Below are 23598 nucleotides of genomic sequence, written 5' to 3'. Positions count from 1 at the left end.
GAAACATAAAAGCTAGTAGAAGAACATATCTTTCTTGTTGCTTGGATTCCTTGAGAACCTTGTGAGCCTAGCACCTCAAATGTGATGCCTCAAATGTTTCACACAACACCACAACTCTTGGAATAACTTTGAGATAAGTACACTATCACTCAAAATCAGCTAGCCCTCTAGTTCTACACATAGTACCGATTTTGGTAGCCAATGGGGTCCTTTTATAGTTTTGTCACAAGTAGGGTTACAACATGTAAACCCTAATTGACATGGCTTTTCATATTCCATGATCCATGGGTTTAAAACCTCCATGGACTATCCATGGAGCACCTTATGGGTTTTAGTCCAATTCAATAAACCATGGATCATTAGCCCACTTTAAAAGAATGAATGATTTACACAATCAACCCTATATATTTAATTAGTCTCCTTTTGATCACCAAATTAATTCTAAATTAATTCTTGATCAATACTAATTAAATAATATTATTAATATATTAGAACTTATAATATATTAATAAACCTTAAGTGTCCTTTCTCTCATTTAGTCTATCCAAGTGTTGCAATGCCATGCAACCCAAATGGACCATGCCAACCGGGTCAAGTACATCCCAGAAATAGTTATGAACTTAGACACCTAATCTAACATTGTCACACCCCAAAACCAGAACGGCGGAAACGTTCTGGGGTGGATAACGTCATGTCAAGTATCACAACACATGCATTATAGTAATCAAAGTACAACAACCATTGCATTAATAGTAATAGTTTTACATGGTTTACATTACAATACATCAAAGTAATACAAGTAATTATATAGGTGTAGCTTGGTACTAAATTGTCTTCGTCAGAAGCTCCGGGGATGTACCTGTCTAATGCTGACCTGAGAATACAAGTTATTTGAAAAACGAGTATCAACATTTTTACAAATGCTGGTGAGTTCATAAGTATTTAGTGTCATTTCATTCAAATAACTTTAATGAATGTGGTAGTTTTAGAGTATCCATTAAGTTAGAGTCCTTTCCAGAAAATCCTATATTTTCTTTAATAAAAGCAGTCTTCTACCAAGACTGGACAAAGTTATGTGGTAAAAAGTAGTTTTCCCTTAATCGCTATCATTATCAAAATACAGAATTTGATTATTAAAGAAAGCATGAGAAATCAGGGAATAACATATGCCTCAGCAGTGAAGACTGCTGACTAAGGCAAAAGGAATCTTAGACTCCAGGAGAGTATCGAACAAACTACACGCCTGGCTCAGTCTAAAAAAGGGAGACACAAACCCCAGACGGTACCATATGAAAGGTACAACTGGCAAGGTCTAAACAGAGAATACAGACCCCAGACAATATCAAATGAAAGATACAGCTAGTAAGGTCTAAAACAAAGAATACAGACCCCAGACAGTATCAAATGAAAGATACAGCTAGTAAGGTCTAAAACAAAGAATACAGACCCCAGACAGTATCAAATGAAAGATATAGCTAGCAAGGTCTAAAAACAGTGTGACTTTGAGAGTGGGTTTCCAGCATACAGTGTAGAATACAGTGTAAAATACCGTTACCTTAAGGCCATGAATTATAAGGTAACCTGGGATACTCGTAACCATACTAACCGACACTAGAGTACCTGATGTCCTATAGGCGTCAATATAAAATATCACATTTGTCACCCCTTGGCTTGGTAGGCCGTGGACTGTAGCTAGCAATCAGGGTGCGGGGGTGTCAATCCCGTATAGATCTATACACACAATGTCCGCTCTCCCTACAGGAGACTCTGGTTACCAACTAGACAACGGAGAAGGTCGTGTCACGAAGATGCATCCCAAATAGTGGGTAGTGGGTTTCTAATACAAGTGCTAAACGAATGGTAGAGACTCATAACTGAATTGACTAATGTAAACCTATATGTCTATGCTTGTGTACATAATATATAACTAATGATCAAATGACCTTCGGACGGACATCCGATCCCACCAGACCACATCTCAACAAAGAAAAGGAAATAGGGCGAACAAGCCTTCCTGATTCCTTCAACCATTATTTATATGCATCTATACAAGCATAGGCATACATCCAACTATGTTTGAGTGTGTAACAAGTGGAAACGTATCGTGAAGTATAACCAAATCGTGATGTATAACCGAATCGTGATGTATAAATGTACAGTGTGAAATAACCGAATTGTGAAGTATAAAACGTACAGTGTGGAATAACCGAATCGTGAAGCAAAAGTGTCATCAAGTATCAGTGTACCCCGAAGTGGAATCGTTAATAGGTATAAGTGAAACGGAAACGTAATCAAGTATAAGTGAAGAATAAGCATATCACTAGGTAAAAGCATATCACATAGGAGTTTAAACTAAGTAGAAGCAAGGCAGCGGTATCTAACAAGTAAGAGTATACAACATGAAAGAAAACCTTGATGAAAAACCTTGGAAAAACCTTTATACTTAAGTAAATCGCAACTTGGTATTCTTTGGTAAAATAAGTTTGAAAACCTTTAGAAATTCTTTGGAAACCTTTCATAAACCAGCTTGAAATGAAACTTTGAATAAACAGAATAAGTAAGAGTTTTGAACAAGTGAAAACATTTTAGAAAACCATTTATAGTATCCTACTCGGTAAAACAGTTTATAGTTTGGTAAATCCTTGTGCATGCGGGTTATCAATCACATGTGATTGATATGATAACTGGCATGTTTAACTTGTATTCCCCCCTATAAAACATGTAAAAGCATTTAAAAGGTTCATTCAGGGGTATGAACTCACCTGGTGTAAGTGGATCCAACGAAGGTGCCGGTTGGGTGCTCGGTGTCAAGTAAAGACTTGGACACACTTAGTGACATATTTAACATATGATAAAATATGTTCACATACAATTAGTACATTTAATACTAATTAGACAAGTATACGCTTCCTAAGTGCGAAAACACTTTTAATTAAGCGTTTGGGGTGCCCCGGGTAACATTTAAGGGTGTGAATGGCTTAGGAATGGAGTTTACTCTCCAAGAGTAAACTCTATACATAGTGTTTACGGCCCTGGGACAACTTCCCATGAGTTTACGGCCGTAAACTCATGGTGAGGGTGTTCTAGGATGTTTAAAGGCTTTATATTGATAGTGGAATTTTGCTAGGTCCAAATCTAGAAGGTATGAATGGGTTTAAGTCATTTAAAAGGACCAAATGGGAGTTTACGGCCCATGAACCACCCCTATGGGAGTTCACGTCCGTGAACTCCTATACCCTTGGTTTTATTGAAGTTTAAGCCCTTGTTTCAACCCTAGCATTTTCTAGTGAAGGTATAAGGCCAATTAGGGGGTTTAAACCCTCATTTGGTGAGGTTTGGGGGAGTTTACGGTCTAAGCTTATGCTTGGTCCGTAAAATCTAAATTACCCCTCAATTATGATGTTCTACTTGTCCCAAACTCGATATGGAATTTCCCTAAGTCATATCTCAAGTCTAAATATGCATTGGAAGGTTTTTGGGGCATTTTTGCAAGGATAAGAGGTGTTTATGGCCTAATCATGTGCTTGGGCCGTAAACTCTCTTTTATGCCCTAAAACTTTGTGTTTTGATGTTTAACCACTCCTAGATAAATTCCCTAACTAGTATCCAAGATCAAATAAGGAAGAATCGGGACTTTTGGCCACTTTTGGGGTGTTTACGGCCTAAGGAGGCTCTAAGGCCGTAAACTCCTTTTCCTTGTCCTTTTCATGAGATTTTTGAGCTATAATAACAATAATGCATGTTTAGAACAAGTTATGGTTGAAGGTCTTACGTTTAGGAGCCGGAAATCGCGATTTTGGAGTCGAAAACGAGTCTAGAGAGAGAAAGTAGTGAGAGAGAGGAGTTGGAGTGGTAAAAGGTTTCTAAGGGGTGTTACACTCCCTTTATATAGGTCTCGGGTGTTGCACCCGGTATACGACTACCCGATGCTAAAGCTTAACGGGGCTTTTGGTCGCACTCGATTTAGTGGTCGTAATAATAAAAACTAACTTTTTCCAATTAAATGGAAATGTATATTACGTGTTTTTATTTATCTTATCACAACGTTAACGACATAAAATATAAATAAATAAAACGTTTATTTATTTGGTGACCCCTAATTAACGGAACTTTTATAAAATGGAATATTCCGTTAACGGTAACGGGGTAATGTAACGGAATAAACTTTGGGTTGTCACAAACATGTATGGGATCCAACAAACCCTCATCTCTTTCACAAGTACCAGTGAAAGGTGACTTGGTCATCTTTCTAAGCAAACAAGATTCTCACATCATCCGAATTTAAGTCAAATGACTCCAACACTCCATCCTTTTGGAGTTGGGCTATGTGCTTCTTGTTGACATGTCCAAGATGACAATGCCACAATCATGTCTTGTCCAAACCATTGGACAAATCAATATGCAATACATTATTTCCTATGTTGTCTACAACCATCACAGTTTCATATATACCATTACAAGGCAATGGTTCAAAATAAAATTTACCATTACAAAAAGCATTAATAGAGCCAATTTGATTGTTAAATGAAAATCTAAAATCTTGTTTATACAAACCATGAAAAGAAATAATGTTTCTCGCCATATCTGACGAGTAGCAACAATTATTAAACTCTAAACCTAACCCATTACTAAGCAATAAAGAATAAACTCCAATCTTGGTGACATGTGATGATTTCCTATTCCCCATGATCAAGTTCATCTTCCCGTGCTCCACATCCCTACTTATTCTTAGACCTTGCAAATCAGAACAAATGTGAAAACCACATCCTGCATTAAGGACCCAAGAACTAGCATGTGATGAGTTTTTAGATTGAATAGGATAAATAATTGCGAAGGTGGGATTTATCTTTCCATCCTTAATGTCCTACAAGTATTTAGGGCAGCTTCGTTTCCAATGCCCATTTTTTTATGACAATGGAAGCACTCTGCTTCCTTTGGATTGGATGAGGGAGCATCAGAACTACCTTTAGACCCACTAGAAGAGGATCCATCATGAGACTTTCCCTTGTGATTCTTTGAGGAAGCTTTCCTCTTCTTTCCCTTCCCATGTCCAATTGCCAGGACTAGAGCAGTAGTAGGAGTGGATACAACATACTTGCATTTTAAACTACTTTCAACAGTTCTCAGTAGGCCTTGAAGCTTTCTCAGAGTGACTTCCTCCTTGTTCAAATGATAAGTCATTCTGAACTGATCATAACAAGGAGGCATGGAGTGTAGGATAATGGCAATAGCAAACTCTTCGTTGAAATTGACATTCAACTTTAGCAAGCAGTCTACATATCTTTGCATCTTTTGCAAGTGGGCCGTGATGGAATCTCCATCCTTCATTTTTTTTGTTATCATGGAGGAAATGATTTCATACCTTTCTTGTCGAGCACTCTAATGGTACCTTTGCATCAAGTCTTGGTGCATCTCGAAAGGCCAGAAGTCCTCGTAGGACTTCTGAAGCTCAGAAGTCATAGTAGCTAGCATGATGCACGACACCTTTTTCGCGTCCATCTCATGAGCCCTATACCCAACCAATTGCTCAGGAGTAACAATTTCTTCATCAATCTCCTTTAGCTATTTGTCGAGGACATATTCCTTTTCCTCGTATCGAATGGCCATGCGAATGTTACAAATCCAGTCATTGAAATTCGACCCATCGAAAATGACCCTCCCACATAAGTTCATGAGGGAGAAAGAGCCAGAAGCATTTGAGTTTGAAGCAGACATCTGAAAAAGAAGGACAAGGTTCATTAGATAGAAATTCCTTAATATAACACCCAAATGAAATATTAAGGCTAGGACCCAAACACAATATTTCACAATACGGAAGAGGGATGCCATAATCCAATTGCAAAATATTTGAAGGTATGTAAATGACGATTTACCAATTTCACCATCCATAGCAAAATTTTTAAAGAATTAAGTTTCATGAAATTCCTAGTTCTTTGAGATTCATTGAACTTTTCAATGGCATGTTTAAATCTCGATTACGCCCTTCAAGTTTATCACCTAATCAATATGTCGGTGAACCACATATGCTCCATTGATCTATGACAAACATCGAGCCACCCTTGTTAGTCCAAATTAGTGTGCCGGTTAACCACACACGCTCCATTAACGACTTGGCAAGGTGCAAAGTGCAATTTCATGGAATATCACCATTTTCACATTTTTCCTAAAATAACTAAGATTGGGAATTTATGAAAAACATTTATTTACTTTTATAATTATCATTACATTTTTAATGAGAATTAATGTCCTATCCTAACTGTTCAGCTAACGACCCTCCACTAGTCAATGCAGCGGTGGGTGAGATTGGACACCCATTCAATCGTCATTTTATAGGTAATTTCCTTATACCCCCGTTATAGACCAGCTTCGTGAATGAGGCCTACTAACGGTAAGACTGATTGTCTTATATATATATATATATATATATATATATATATATATATATATATAAGTATTAAGTTATTAATATTATAATAGTATAAGGGTTGAATTTTAAACTTTTAAAACTCTAGGGTTTAGAATTTAAATATTTCAAAATTAAAACTTTTTAATCAATTTTTTTAATTCCAAAACTTGAGGGCAAATTTTGAAACTTTTCAAAACTCTCTTGAATCAATTTGAAAACAATTAAATTAATAATATAATTAACTATATCATAAAATTGACCTAATCTAATTTCATATAACACGATGATTCAAATCAAATTCTACAAATAATTATTATTTTCACAAAATCAAGTAATTATTTTAAAATTTGACAATCATCATTCAACTGGATGAGGATAATCATTACCTTATCAGAAAAATCGAATTTTATCAATCAAAACAGTTTGTGGTAATGATCCTAATCCAAATCTGGCCAAAAACTCAAAAAAAAAAAAAAAAAAAACTACAAACAGATGATCCAACTCATCGAGTCAGGCAATGGACTCGTCGAGTTGGCCTAACTCGTGGAGTTCCTTCCTAGGACTCGCCGAGTCAGCAAGTAGAGGCCAAAAATGAAAATTTTCCAAGTTTGAAAACAATACAATTGGATCAATATAACACAAAACACCCTAGGCTCTGATACCACTGATGGGTTTTGAGCACAGTCACAATCCTATGGTGCACATACAACCCTAATGCTTTGAATCTATGTTTTCTCAAGTTATACATGCAATTTTCATTTTTCCAAAGCATGAGCCCTAACGAGCATACAATTTAGAGATTTGCAACATAAAACAAGTTAGATGAATACCTCTTTGTTGTAGCTTGTAGAACTTGGTCTTCGAAGAGCTTAGTACCTCAAGTGTGATATCTCAAATGAGTCACAAACACCAAAAGCAAAAGGAGGCTTATGAGAGAGAGAGAGAGGTTATGAAGCACCTAAAATCGACTAGGGTTTCTTCTTGGAAGAGATAGACCGATTTTGGGAAGGCTAGGGGTTCAATTTATAGTGTGGAATCCTTAGGGTTTCTTACATAAAACCCTAATTTACTTAAACCTTTAAGTATTCAAATGATACATATGATAGACCCTTTGGACTAACTCTTCATGGACTCTCACATAGATTTAGCTTATCCCTAATCAACATGGATCATTAGCCCAAACTATAAGTATTATTGATTTACCTAATCAGTCCCTGTAAATTTAACTAGTATCTTTTGATCACTAAATTAATTCCAAATTAAATCTTGATGAATACTGATTAAATAATATGCTTTCTCAATTAATATAGTATTCATATAATATATTAATAAATCACAAATAACATCTTTCTCAATTATCCATTCTATCAAATTGCTCTGGTGAAGGCAACCCAAAAGGACCATGTTACTATCGGGTCAAGTACATACCAATTATATTTATGGGCTTAGACACCTAATCCAATATAAGAATGAAAAACAATTTCACATAGACCTACTTTATCAGAACCCCCCAGTCACCCTATCAGCACCAGAATTAAGGACATAAGTCCATACGTCGAAGAAGTGTTGAACTACAGTTCTAGATGATAAGTAATTTTAATGTATCTCGCAGGCTCCCTTGTTTATCTCACTGCTCAATCTATCCAAGTGTCGTATGGTCAGTCCAAATGTAACTATCTAAGTCCATATGAGTTGACACTGTCAAGTCCTTTCATTTGTCAACAGTGTCTAGTCCCTTCATTTTGAATCCTTCGTGCCTACCAGCACATTGAACATATAGTCTAAACAATATAGCTTCAGCATTACACGTATTTCAGATTGCCCTTTAACGCTAAAATTCATATCACTTCCCAAAAGTTTATCAAAAGAAAAATGGCAGAAAATAAGAAATACTAAATAAAATTGAAAAGAAATTTCAGTCTTCATCGGTGTTGTTCGTTTGTCACTTGCATAGATGTAGGTGCGAGATTTTGGTAGCTTTTGCTGCCCTCCAGGTGCACCAGAAACATATAATCAAAAACGATGGGAAGACTAAGTTTGAAAAGCCATGTGGCAACGTATAGAGATAAGAGGAAGGCATGTGGTTCTCTGATCGGAAGAAGGTGATGGCGAGTTGGTACTTTAGCTGAAGCCGATGATCAGTAACCCACTAATCCGAAGAAGCCTAATGTAAGTCAATAGTATGTATAATAGAATAATTGTTTTTTTTTCTTCTAATGGAATAATAATAATATTTTCGACTTTTTATTGGTTTTCCAACATTTAATCTTAACACATTTGTGATGCATTTTTGTGAATAACCTTTTCAAAACCTTTTATTTTTTTTATTTTTTATTTTTTAGGAACTCAATGGAATTTGGTTATGATTATGGACGGAGGAAGTATCATCTTCCAGAATGGCAAATCCATCAAATCAACAAAAGAGCTTCTTCATAATAATTCACACTAGCAAGCATCCGAAAACTTGCATCGTCAATCTACAGACGAAATCAAAAAAGTATGTACCCTAATTCATTATCCATAATCTCAATACGTCAATCAAATACAAAAAACGCGTTGATCTTCCTAAATTGAGTTTCGTTTCATGTCTTAAGTTTCCTAAATCTGCAATACAATGTCGATGATTGTTGAATTATCGTTCAGTTTTTAGGGTTTCCGGACGCATTTGATCCATGTAGTTTTGAGGAAACTCGTAATACCTATCTAAGTTGTAGATTTTGATATGGCCTGGTTGCGCGGGAAGGTCGCGTTAGGGAGCTTCCCAGATTTAGCTGGAGCCGTTAACAAGATAAGCGAGAGCGTCAAGAACATCGAGAAGAATTTTGACAATGCTCTTGGTTTAGAAGACCAGCCTGGTGGTTCTACATCCGCCATTGATGGTACGTACTTGATGACCTCTCCTCAATTTGGAATTAGTTTATCAATTTAAATTATCGTCGTAATTCTCCATACAGAAGAACACATTGAATCTAACAGTTGTAACATTCGTTAATAGATGTTCTGGGAGAAATTTTATGCTTACAATCAATAATTTTACATGTTGAATCTTCAGAAAAAGATGAATCTTCAACCCATCCATCTTCTTCCAAACAAAAGGAAGGCATTGATGTTAAAGACTCAACTAACATTACCGAGGAACATATCTCTCCTGTTAGTGAAGAAATTTCACAGCTTGAAGAGCATCAACATCACCCTGTGGAAACGAACATAGCAATTCCTGAAGAAGTAGATAACAGTGGTGAAAAAGCCATAGATACAAACACAGTTATTTGTAAGCAAGCAGATGGTATTCTTGGGCTTCCTGAGGAAGAAGAAAACATTGCTAAAAAACATATAGAAATTGACACTGCAGCATCTTCCATTGCTGACAATCACCTTGAAGCAGAAGCTAACTCACAAGCAAAATCAATTACCAATGATGCTGAGGATCAATCAGATTCTTTGGAGCATGTTCAAGATAGTGAAAGCTCAGAAATTGGTTCAACAAAAAATCTTGGATCAATAGATCAGTTAACAGATTCTGTAGACGAAGTTCAAACCATTTCACCTGATTTGCAGAAGAGTGACCACGAACTAAACGTACAAAACACAGTGACTACTCAAGAAGATGATTTAGTTGAGGGGGTGGATGCAACATATGATGGCCAATCTGCAATAGAGTCAGAGCCACATGAAATGATTAAAACTGTCCAAAAAGGTCAACCACATTTATTACCAAAAAATGCTTCTGAGAAGGTTCCAGAAGTAGTTCCTAAGGATAACAATGAAAATGCTAAAGTTAATACAGTGAATCAGCTTGTTGGTGATGATGAGAGAGATGAAAAAGAACATCACACAATTTCGGGAAGCAGATTGTCTGACAATGAAGATTCCATGGTTGAAGTGGAGACATTGAAAAGTGAGATGAAGAAGATGGAGGATGCACTTCTGGGAGCTGCTAGACAAGCTCAGGTATATAAATGGTTGTCCACACGTGATTTATATTGGAAATTGATTTATGTTGATTTATTATTTTCAAACTTTTTATGTTGTCATCTATATTTTACATATTCTTAATTGGCTAAACTATGTGTAGGGTACTCTACTCTATTTCAAATTCTTAATAACTGTTCATATGTTTAATTGTACCCAATCATTATAGTTACCTGTTACAGGCAAAAGCTGATGAAATTTCGAAGCTGATGAATGAAAATGAGCAGCTGAAATTTATAATCGAGGATCAGAAGGTATGTACATGTTTATGCATGTCATCAGAAACACGGCGTTTCCAATAATTGATTATGTTATTATCTTAAAAGGGGCACTAAAAGAGACTTAAACAATGTGGGAAGATTGTGAAAAGCATGTGCCTAGAATAAACAAACTGTAATGTCCTACCTTGATGCATCTGCTGCCTGAAATTTAATTAGTCTCACTTCTCTTTTGTAATTTGTCTCTCTTTTCTTATATTCTGACTCTCACATTGGTATACAGAAAAAGTCAAATGAGGCTGGAATGGAGTCTCTACGAGAAGAGTGTCATCAAAGGGTCTCGACTCTTGAACGAAAGGTAACCTCTTTGCATTTTTCTAAATCTTGTTTAATCTTAAGACTTCCATTATCAGAAATACCGTATGAAAGTATTGGTAGAAAATCAGACCATGTATTATTTATTACTAAAAACGATTACATAGGAACTCTATATAAAGAGTTTAATATTTACATTTGAATACCCTATACTTATTATAAATGTAACTAAATAGTCTAACAATCCCCCGCAAGCCGAGGGCGGGGAACGACCTGCAACTTGGATTGTAAAAACTGAAATCTCTGAGTACATAAAGGCTTTGTAAAGACATCTGCGATCTGATCATTTGTAGATATGAACTTGACATGTAGTTGACCTCTTGCTACCTGTTCACGAACAAAGTGGAAATCTACTTCGACATGTGTAGTATGAGCATGGAACACAGGATTGGCTGATAGATATGTGGCTCCTATATTGTCATACCAAAGAGTAGGGGGAGATGGAATCGATATGCCAAGTTCACGTAAGAGGGATTTTAACCAAATTAGTTCCGCAACGGTATCAGCAAAGGCTTTGTACTCAGATTCAGTTGAAGACCTTGAATTTGTCTTTTGTTTACGAGCAGTCCAGGAGACAAGATTAGATCCCAAATAGATGACAAATCACCTGTGGATCATTTGTCTACAGGACAACCAGCCAAACCAGAGAGTTAGAGTAAGCCTGAACCATTGAGGATGCAGAATCTTGCCAAAGAGCATCTGTGAAGGCCTGTAGTTGTTTACCGGATTGATGACGAATCTAGAGACCGAGATTGATTGTGCCTTTTAAGTAACGCAAAATATGTTTAACAGTAGACCAATGGTTTTCTGTTGGTGCATGCATGAACTGACAAACTCGATTCACAACAAAAGCAATATTCGGGCGTGATAAAGAAGCATACTGCAAAGCGCAAATAGTTTGGCGATACATTGTTGGATCCGAAAGAGGTGGGCTATCATCAATATGTAAGAACTGATAGGGACTCATCGGAGAGCATGTTGGTTTGCAATCAGAGAGGCCAGACCGTTGAAGCATCTCGAGGACATATTTTTGTTGAGATAGCACAATATTCTTCTTGTCAGGAACAACCTCAATAACCAAAAAATAGTGAAGTGGACCCAGATCTTTAATGGAAAATGTGGAGCTGAGACGATGTATAATGTGATCAATGGTTGTCGGGTTGTCACCGGCAATAATAATATCGTCCACCCAAAAAAGAACATAAACGATAGGTCCATCAGAGTTGAGAATGAAAAGCGAAGGATCGGTTTTGGATCCTGAAAAACCAAGTTGAGTTAGGGTCGTGGACAACCGGTTAAACCACGCTCATGGAGCTTGCTTGAGCCTATAGAGAGATTTGTGAAGAAGACAAATATGATTCGGTTTGGTTGAGTCAATGAAGCCAGGAGGTTGTCTCATGTAGACAGTTTCTAGTAAGTAACCATGTAAAAACGTGTTTTTCACATCCAATTGTCGCAGAACCCAACTATTAGTCACAACAAGAGACAAAATTCTAGTAAGTCACCATGTAAAAACGTGTTTTTCAACACCCGGTTCTTAATTAAGTCCTTTGGCGACTAGGCGTGCTTTATGATGAGTAACATTGCCCAGTAGATCCTTTAACCTGTACTGCTGTACACCCACTTACAATCAATAAGATTACCATTTTTAACATAAGGAACTAAAGACCATGTGACATTCTTTTGAAGCGCTTGAAACTCCTCAGCCATGGCAAGATGCCACTCTGGAGATTTATTGACAACGGTAAATGAATTGTGTTCGTTTTGAGAGGAAGGGGCACGAGTTGAAATGTAAGCAAAAGGATCAAAGGGGGAGGTGCGAGTGGGATTTTGACGAAGATTAGGAGGTCGAGATCGAGGAGGAGGAGGTGAGGGCGGAGGAGATGAGTAAGAAGAAGATGCATGTGAGGTAGTGTTGGTAGAGGTGGAGTGCTTTGTGAAAATGGGATCAGTGACCTCGGTTGGGGTAACGTAGGAAAGATAGATGTATAAGGGTTTTGAGAAGGGTTAGTTGGTTGTGGCGGTGAAGCATGAAAAGGAAAGACATGTTCATTGAATCGGACATGTCGGGCTATGTATATTCTTTCGGTTGTAGGATCAAAGCAGCGATAACCATGGTGGATAGGGCTATAGCCAAGAAAAACCCAAGGTGTGGAGCGAAAATCAATCTTATGATGGTTATAAGGTCGAAGATAAGGAAAACAATGGCAACCGAAAACACGAAGAAAGGAATAGTCTGGTTTGCAATTATAGACAAGTTGAAAGACAGATTTGTTTGATGAGATTCTAGAAGGAAGACGATTTATGAGATAAATGGCAGCTTCGAAAGCAAAGTGCTAAAAACGTTAAGGAAGATAAGATAGGGCAAGAAGAGCAAGCCCATTTTCCACAACATGACGATGACGACGCTCAAAAATTCTATTTTGTTCACCGGTGTGGGGACAAGAGCATCGGTGAATAATGCCAAGGTTTGTGAAGAAAGAAGTGAGAGGGTGAAATTCCCCTCCCTAATCGGTTTGTACACTTTTGAGTTTGGTATTGAATTGTCGTTCAACCATGATAGTGAAATTTGTAAAAGCAGAGTAAGCATCGGACTTATATGCACGTGGGTAAAAGCACATGTGTTGAGTGTAATGATCAACACATAAAAGAAAAAATCGATGACCATCAAAAGAAACTGTGGGGGAAGGACCTTAAATATCACAATATACTAAATCCAAGATTTTATTACTATGAAAAGTAGAGTTATGCAATTAAAGTTTAGAAGACTTGCTCAACTGACAAGAAGTACATAAAGTAGAACAAAGTATTGTAGAAATTAGTAAAGAGTAACTAGAAATAATAGAATTAAAAACATGTTCGTGTGGATGGCCGAGACGTTGATGCCAGATGACAGAGGAAGCTTTGGTGGCTGTGAAGGCAAGCTTGAGAAGAGACTTGAGTTGAGGAAGACGAAGTGAGTAGAGCCCATTATCACTTGCACCCGAAAGGAGGATATTGTGTGTAGACTCGTTCTTCACAACAAAGAAAGAAGTGTGAAATTCAAAATAAGCGTCATTGGCACGACAAAACTGTTCAACAGATAAAAGGTTATTTTGAAGTTGAAGAACATTGAGAATATTTGTAAGATTTACATTTTTGTTAGGAGAAGAATTTTGAAGAACCAATGTGAAGGATAGGAAGAGGGTTACGGTCACCAACACAGAGTGAATCATTACCACGATAAGCTTCGGAGTTGTCAAGATTTGATAAGTCAGGAGTAGCATGTCTATTTGCACTGGTATCAGGAACCATGTTGATGCTGATGTGGAACCAGACTCTGAATAAGTGGCAACATTAGCTTGAGTGTTGGATTTGTTAGGCTGATTTGGACACTAAGATGGTAGATTTCCTATACCACAACGGTTATAGTGATCGTACACTGTGTTTTGAGTTGAAGCCCATTGAAACTGTTGTGTTTTAAGGTTGTTGTCACGGCCTCCGTTGTTCTGGTTACCTCGTGAATGTGACGAAAGTTACCTCGACAGTTTTGGTTACCTTGGTTATTGAATGGCCGAGAGGCATAGTAAGCTTGTGGTTGTGTGTTTTGTGAGCCATCAGGGTTTAGTTCATACCCTGGTTGAGAGGCTAACAACTGCAAATTGTTAAGTTGGGACTGAATAGCAGCAAGATCAGGTGAGGAGTTAGTGGGAGTACCTCCGGTTGTAGCAACGAATACTTGTGGTGATGTGGTAGTAGGTAAAGCGGCTGATTTGTTGATCTTGTAATCATGAGCAGACAAGAGACCATACAGATCATTGAAAGTAACCGGTGGTTGATGAGCCAGTAAGTTTGATTTCAAGCCATTATACTCATCGCGCAAACCAGAGATGGTAAGCATAACCAGATCCTTGTCCTTTAAAGATTCGCCAATATTGGCTAGAGCTGATGCATATTCCATTGCACGACTGAGATAGATAAGCGGAGTTTCGTCTCCTTTCATGGCTAGAGCCGATGCAATTGTGTTTTTAATGTATACTCACGAGAGGCAGAATTCAGAGCATAGGCATGTTCTAACGAAAGCCAAAGGTTTCTAAAAGTCATACCTTGAACATGTTGAAAAGATGCCTCAAAGATGGTCGATAGGATCGGCATGCGAACATGAGCATCGTTGGCAATCCAATTAGAATAACTGGGGTTATCAGTTACTGCAGTCTCTGTTGTAATTTTCAGTTCAGGGCGTTGAATGGTGCCGTCTACATAACCAATCAGATGGTTGGTAGTTAAGAATGGTTCAAGCATCGCTTTCCAGAAACCATAGTTAGTAGGTGAGAGAGTGAAAGAGAATTTGTGGGTGTTATGGGTTGTTTTCTCTGCAGCAGTGAAGGCGACAATTGTAGCCATGTAGCTGTATTTATTACTGATCAGAAAGAGTAGAGAAAGATAGGCTGATTTGGACGATCGACCAAATTAGAGTTGGAGGCGGCAAGAGGTTTCCTCGCTCTCATACCAAATGTATTATTGATTAATAGAAACGATTACATAGGAACTCTATATAAAGAGTTTAGTATTTACATTTGAATACCCTATACTTATTATAAATGTAACTACATAGTCTAACATAAAACGATAGAAGGTTTTATAGTTTTTTGCTTTTAAATTAGCTAAGCATTAATACTATTCTAAATGCTGACTTTAGTTTCTTTTTTTGTATTGTTAAAATCCAACAACTTAAGTTAAAGACCCATTAGTCCTAAGTGACTTTCGCCCTATCAGCCTGATTGGGTGTATATACAAAATAATTGCCAAAGCTCTCTCTACTAGGATTAAAAGGGTTATTGGTTCAGTGATTGATGAGGTTCAAACTGCTTTCATCAAAGGGCGAAATATCCTTGATGGGCCGTTAATTATAAACGAGTTATCCGTGTTGGATAAAAAGACAAAAAAACAAGATGTTTCTTTTCAAGGTGGATTTCGACAAAGCTTTTGACTCCATTAATTGGAACTATTTGATGTCGGTCATGTCACAAATGGGTTTTGGTGACAAATGGATTTTTTGGATTATTGGATGTCTTTCTTCCTCTAGAGCTTCCGTCCTGATCAATGGCTCCACGACTAAGGAGCTTCCTATCACAAGAGGTATTCATCAAGGCGATCCTCTTTCACCCTTTCTTTTCATAATTGCCATGGAGGGTCCCAATGTCGCCATGAGATTAGCATGCCAAAATTCCATTTTTCACGGTATTAAAGTCCCTAATTCCGATCTTGATATTTCCCATTTATTTTATGCCGATGATGCCCTTTTCGTTAGGCAATGGGCTAGCTCTAACTTTGCCAATTTGGCATGTATACTTCGATGCTTTCATGCCACTTCAGGCCTTAAAGTCAACTTCCATAAGTCGATGGTGTATGGTATCGATGTATCAGATTTGGAAGTTGGTTGTGCTCAAATTTTTGGATGTGAAGTCGCCTCCCTCCTATTCAAGTATTTGGGGGTTCCGGTGGGAGCAAACATGCGGCTTTAGAGAAATTGGCAACCCATCATTGAACGGGTTCAAAACCGATTGTCTTCTTGGAAAGCCAAAAACCTATCCTTCGGAGGTAGACTAACTCTTGTCAAGTCAGTGCTCGGTAGCCTTCCAATTTATTTTTTCTCTTTATTCAAAGCTCCAACCTCCATTATTGAGCATTTAGAGAGATTACGAATACGTTTTCTTTGGGGAGGTAGTGAGGAAAAGAACAAAGTCAATTGGGTTGTTTGGAAGGTTGTGCTTGCGCCAAAAGATATGGGGGGTTTAGAGGTCGGATATTTAATGTCATTAAATTTGGCTCTTCTCATTAAATGGATTTGGAGATATAAAACTGATTCAACATGTTTATGGAGACAGGTTATATGCAGGATCCATAATCTCTCTGGAAAACCGGTTCCTCGTTTAGCTAAGAAAACTCTTCCTGGAGTTTGGTCCAACATTGTTTAGACGCTTTCCTCTTTAGATGAGTTGGGAATTCCATTGTCTTCCATGTTTGCCTTCCGTGTTGGGTCCGTGTCTGATACATTATTTTGACTTGATAATTGGACAGGGAATGGTGAATTTGCTTATAGATTCCCTCTGCTCTTTGAACTTGATAAAAAGAAATCTTGTCTCGCTTCCGATAGATGCAACCCTCATAATATGGATTGGGCTTGGAAAAAACTGCCCAGTAGTCCTCTTGAGTTCTCGGAGTTGGAATCTCTAAAGGAAATCGTCGAGTCTTACTCGTTTTTTGTTGGGAGTGATTCCTAGAAATCCAAGCTTTCGGCGGATGGTTCCTTCTATGTGCATGATTTTAGATCTCTAATTGACTCCAAGGTGACTACTCCGATGTGCAACCCGACGAAATGGATTCGGTTGGTGCCGCTTAAGGTCATGGTGTTCGTTTGGCGTGCTTGCATTGACCGTATTCCCTCTGCTGTTGCGCTTTCTCGAAGGGGTATTAGTCTCCCGTCCATCCCCTGTCAAATTTTCATTTCAGGGATTGATGAGGCTGACCACTTTCTCGTTGGGTGTCCCTTCGCCAAAGACGTTTTGGCTTGGATCTTCAACCGGTGCAACCTGCCCTTTCAGCAGTTCGATTCAGTTGGAGAGCTCATCTTGTATGCGGCATCTTGGGGGAATTGCCCTAAAAAACGTAAGATCTTGCTTGCTATTTTTTATGGGTACCTTTGGTGTATTTGGCGGGCTAGAAGTGATATAGTCTTTAATAAGACTCACATTTCCACTTCTAAGCTGGAGGATATAATTCTCTCGACGGTATTTAGTTGGATTAAAAATAGAGGGAGTTTTGAGAATTGTAATTGGGTGAATTAGTGTTGTTCCACTCTAAACCTTTTGTAATTTGTTTGTTTTTTTGTCATGTCTTGTCACTTGATAGGCAGTGGTTTTAATAAAATTTCCGCCGGTTCCAAAAAAAGATTTTAAGTTACATTTTTGTGGAAATTTGACACAGTTTGACCAATAAAAAACCTAGTGATGTGGCACAAATTTGTCAAATTAGGTTTAGGGTATATAAATGCGACCCATGACCGGCCCCACCAACCAGTCATGGCCAACTTTATTAATTTAATCACAATTTATTTTTGAAATGATAATAATAAGAATATCTAATAATAATAATAACCCTCCTCAATTTTCACCCATGGACCCTCCATAAAGGACCCCATCAATGGAACCCTCTTTTTTCCTGCAATCGTAGCAATTTCTGTATCTGTTACAAATAGACATCTGGAGAGGGGGGGGGGGGGGTATGTTTAGGATGTAGTTGTTCATATTATGCACCACAAGCTTAAATTCATACTAAATTTTATGAAAGACGTGGTAATGTTTAGCAAATCACATAGCATGTCAGTTCCTCATCTTCTTTCAGGAATCTGTCTCAAAAGAGGCCTGGTAGAATCCTAATTAGTAGTAGACTAGTAGGGTAATAATATAATTATTGCAATATGAATGGCAACGACAACAACAATAATAATAATAATAATAATAATAATAATAATAATAATAATAATAATAATAAGATCATTGTTATTAATAAGACAGTAACTTATTATCATTAACATTACTGATTATAATAATGTATTTAATGAAAATAAATATTATATTAATAATTACAATTATGTTATTACTAATATTATTATTACTATTGAACTATTGATAGTTTGGTTATTATTATTGACAATAACAATAATTACTATTATTATTAACAGTAATAATGATCATTATTATAATATTATTAATAACATATCCTTAAAGTTACTATTGAAAATAGTAGTATAAGTAGTAAACAATAATAAGAAGATCAACAAGAATATTAATATTATTATTTTTTATTATTATTTAGAATAAAGATATAATATATTTTGTGTAATGCGGGGACGTGATTATAACAAGTATGTAGGAGTTAAAAAGATATATGAATAAAGAATAGCCAAATATTGCCTTCACTTTGTTGATTGTTGTGTGTGTAGCGTGTACATATGTACGTATACGCAGATATTGAGAAAACAAGAGGAAACTCAAACAAAATCACTAACTCCCGTATTCTATATTCTATATGGTCAAAGTCAGTTTGACTTTTCCTTATTTTGTTTGAAAATTAGAGAAAGCTCGTTAATGCTCCTTGGCAAGTTTATTACTACCTTTCAAATTTTACTGAGAAAATAAGATCATTGTTATTAATAAGACAGTAACTCATTTGGCGGGTGACAGAAGACGGTAAAGGTGGTTGTGGCCTTGTTTTGTTGTTCGATGACGTATCAAGTTCCGCTTTTGACTCCAACGGATTATACGGTGTGGACGGTCAAAGTCAAGTTGATTATGGATGCACATGACATATGCGAAGTGTGAACCGAGGGTGTTGTGGAAAAATCTCTCGGAATATGATTGATCAGCAAAGGTAGCAAAGGTATGGTTGTCACGAAAAGAAGGGAATTGAAAAACAACATGGTGTAAACATTATGGCGGTGGAAGTTCAAATCAGGTGGCTTTGGATGTGGCCGGGGAAGAGGTCGGGATCCGGGAAAAGTCGAGATGGTAATGAATGTGTCCAACGGGATGCCATGGTACATGTTACATGTTTTGTCAACTATCAAAGGGATTGAGAGAAGACGTTGGATGTGACCAAGGTGAATGTTGGGTGTCCGGGAAAGTTCGAGTGGGTTCGAAAAGACGAGATGAAGAAGTTGATAGGAATGCAGATATACGAGATTCTGAATTAGGGGGGAAATTGTTGGATAATTCAGAATTTTGGGACAATTTTACAATAGGGCTATTTTAGGAAACATTCATTTTATGCACTTTTTGTGTTAGAGTAGGAGTCTAGTTTTATTAGGATAAATAAGGTTAATGTTTAGGATGTTTAAGTTGAGTTTTCCAGCAATAAAGTTTTGTTTCTCAAAGTTTCTCTCGTGTTTTTTTCTTCTTGTTCCGATTTCATTCTTGGGCACCAAGGTATCATTAGCTTGATTTCTAACAGTAAGGTTACGATCAAATATAGAGCAATGATCACACCACTTAGGATTTCAAGAAGGCAAGAATACTCCACTCTAAGAGTGGTTGATGTAGTACTTTTGGCCATATTAGCTTTACTTTTTATATCTCCGACACATTAATTTTTAGCCGACATTTTTATGGAATACGAACATAAACTGCCATTCCCGTCGCAAGTTTGTGAATCAACCTCCAATGGTTTTTCAAGTTTGTTTCCGGTAAGACACAGACCATCTGGATTAAATAATTGGAGTGGAATACCATAAATATTAACCCAAACCAGAAGGCGGTCATAAGTTTCCTTTTTAATGAACACATATGATTTCCATTTTTGAATGAATATTCGGGTTCCTTTGATCATCCAAGTACTCTTTTCAAGAACATGATTCATACTCTTTTCATTGTCAAATTAAAAAAAGAACACATCAATATATCGTAAACTCCATGTTTGTTCCACCCATCGAGGATACGATCTTTGACTACCATTAGAGAGAATTGGGAGTTATTCCTCAATAAAGTGACCGTATAATGTTTTTTCATAAGGAACACTTCCTTGAATCATGATTTGTGGGGGAATAAGAATGTAGTCATCATTTAATGTTTCAATCGTGTTGATGAAATCAAGTTTTAAAGATTTCGAAACATTTACATCTTTACGCCTTGTTCCCGAGTTCCACTTAAGGAGAGAAATGGGAGGATACGGAGGGAAAGTGAGGGGTGTCGAAGGAAAATCGTGTTCCCGAGTTTCATTAATGGAAGGAAAGTGAGGGGAGGGGAAGGATTTTAGAGTCATATTTTCCTTCCAAATTTTCCTCCCAAATTGGACGGATTTGGGAAGAAAGTGAGGGGAACGAAAATTTGAAGTTTTATTTTCTTTTTCCTCCTGACTCGGGAACACAAAAACTAAAAATTTTCCTTTCATTTTCTTTCATTTCCTTCGAACTCGGGAACACAGAATAATTAATATTTTCCTTCACCTCCCTTTCTTTCTGTCAAAATTTTCCTTCCCTTTCGTTTAATGAATTTACATAAAAACTCGGGAACAAGGCGTTAGTGTTCGTAGCTTCAAATACAACCTACTAGGCATTGGGATGACATGGCAACATGGTGGGTCCAATAGAAGGATATGGGCTACAACCCTTGAGGACGTCGACAAAGGTGCATGCCGACTGCACAAAATGTGGGTTGTTTGGCCCAAAAGAAGTTGGTTTTGGGCTCCAGTAGAATGTAAATATTGTATATATTAGTTTTGGCCTAGTTGGCCCATGGCCCCATAGGGTTTCCTATGACTAGGGATCCTACCTCTATATATAGTTTTGTACCACCTCCTTGTAATGTACACAATCAATAAGGTATTTTCACCCTTAATATCTTTCCAATTTACATGGTATCGGAGCGAGGTTTAGGGTTGGATAAGTTTTTTTTGTTGAGAATACTTTTTTTTTTCGAGGTTATTGTTCATCGGCACTATTCACCCGAAAACTTTTATAGGTACTGTTCATCGAGTACTCATAGAGTACTATTTACTGGGTTTTTTTGGGATTGTCTCGCTTCTGAGTTTTTTTATTAGGTGAGAGTGTTGTTTCCTAGTTTTCTTTTTTTTTTTTTTTTTTTTTGGCACCCTATGAGTGTACTTCTTTCGGTAGGATAACGGTGTTTACGTTCGGCCCGCCCATTTTGTTATGGAGTATACGGTCAAGACATCTGATGATGAGTACCGTTGTCAAGGAATAAGCGCCGAACTTGATTATTTAAAAATTCGGTTCCTCTGTCACTTTGAAACACCTTCAATTTGCAAGAAAATTGAGTCTTAACAAATTGCAAATTTTTTTTGAGGACCTCAAAGAATTCTGATTTGGTTGTTATTGGTTAAAACCATGAAAACCTTGAGTAGTCATCAACAAATAAAACATAGTAACGATAGCCATCTTTTGAAGTAACAGGAACGGGTCCCCACAAATCACAATGCACTAAATCAAGGATATTAAGTGAGCATTTCACATTTGATTGAAATGGAAATCAATGTTGTTTTGAAAGCTCACGAGATGAATAAATGTGCGGTCTAGGTAAAATATGCAAGATGTAAACACCCATGTTTATTTAAAAGAGACAAAACATCAAAGTTAACATGTCCAAGGCGTTTATGCCATAATTCAAAAGAAGCCGTGGAAGAAGAAATAATAGTGGCCTCTTGTGTTTGAAAATTGGGGCGTTGCTAGAATGACCTTGGTGACCGGCTCCTGAATAGCAAAATAAGAGCAAAAAAACAAGAAATCAACCGGGTAATCGTTAGTAAGTTTGTTGACAGATAGCAATTTTTTCTTGATATCTGGTACAATAAGGACATCCTTCAATTGCAAATGAGGGTTAACCGATAGTGTATGGGCATGAGTGACGGGAAGGGCATTAACATTTCCAAAGGAAACTTGCTCATATACTTACATGATCTTTAGTGTAAGTCCATATACTTCATCTAACTATCGTATAATTCTCAATTATTACATATACTTACATGAACTCTCAACTTATAGCACTTAACCATAAATACTGAGTAAATTGGGCTAGCCCAATTTCTGTGAAGGGATATTTTACTTTTGACTATGTAGATGGTCCATATAACTAATATTTCTCATGTTTAGGTGCTATATATTAACTCAGCTTCAATGACTCAGGTTTATGCTCTTACAAGAGAAAGGGATACACTACGTAGAGAGCAAAATAAAAGAAGTGATGCCACTGCCCTTCTAAAGGAAAAGGATGACATAATCACCCAAGTTATGGAAGAGGGTAATGAAATAGCTAACTGCTAGAAAAGAGGTTTCCCAAGTTCTAGATGAAGCTTTCAAAGACCACATTTTCTATACTACAGATGATCATGTTGTTCCTTTTTCATTCATATAGGGGAAAAGCTTTCAAAGAAACAAGCTGTTCAAGAGTCTACAATAAGAAAACTACGGGCACAGGTATGTTATGTCATATACTATCTTTCCTTTGGACCCTGTAATGTAAATACTCAGCTGTACATTCTCTTATTATTTGAACATTGTTTTGCGAGATCCCTAGATTAGAGAGTTTGAAGATGAGAAGAAAGTATTTATAAGCAAGCTACAGGTAATTACTTCTTTACCCTGCGACTATATTTTTGTTAAGATAGGTTCCACAAAATATTTTACATACAAATGTTTGTGGTTTTGGTTCTACTATTTTGGGCCAACACCTTTTTTTCATTTGATAGAACTATCAAAAAACTTTTTTCTCCTTCATCCATTAATTTACATAACTAATCTTTTTAAATTTCTATACTTCATCGGCAACCCAACATTCTGTTAAAAAAATTATTATCTATTATTAAATTTTATTCTATTAAAGGTAACAAAAAAAAGGCTATTTAATTGCAACAAAAATTTAACTATTCTTTTTAAATATAAGAAAATAAACTAAAAATGGAATACAAAAAATACGATTTTTTTGGATTGTACATGAAAATATGACAATAGTACTCTCTATTTGAGGAGGGGACAAAATTACGAATTTCAGTGTATTTTTTTCTCTAAATAAAAATAAAATCTAATTTATAATCAAATATGTTTTCATTAAAAAAACAAAACAACCAATGCCCTAC

The 23598-nt window shown here is 36.8% G+C and overlaps 1 protein-coding gene across 1 annotated transcript in view; it reads left to right on the top strand.

Moving 5' to 3' along the window:
- The first annotated feature begins 9471 nt into the window (after window positions 1-9471).
- Window positions 9472-23598, top strand: part of LOC145100471 (golgin candidate 5-like) — a 29284-nt gene continuing 15157 nt past the window's right edge. The window contains exons 1-6 of the mRNA XM_079037731.1: window positions 9472-10357; window positions 10561-10632; window positions 10880-10954; window positions 22649-22763; window positions 22878-22939; window positions 23040-23087. Of these exons, the coding sequence (XP_078893857.1) occupies window positions 10082-10357; window positions 10561-10632; window positions 10880-10954; window positions 22649-22763; window positions 22878-22939; window positions 23040-23087 (648 nt within the window). The 5' untranslated portion in view covers window positions 9472-10081. The remainder of the gene's footprint in view (window positions 10358-10560; window positions 10633-10879; window positions 10955-22648; window positions 22764-22877; window positions 22940-23039; window positions 23088-23598) is intronic.

The sequence above is a fragment of the Lactuca serriola genome, chromosome 4, assembly GCF_051521515.1.
Source record: "Lactuca serriola cultivar US96UC23 chromosome 4, Lser_US96UC23_V15, whole genome shotgun sequence".
NCBI classification, from domain to species: Eukaryota; Viridiplantae; Streptophyta; class Magnoliopsida; order Asterales; family Asteraceae; genus Lactuca; species Lactuca serriola.
This window is presented reverse-complemented; position numbering and strand designations above follow the sequence as displayed.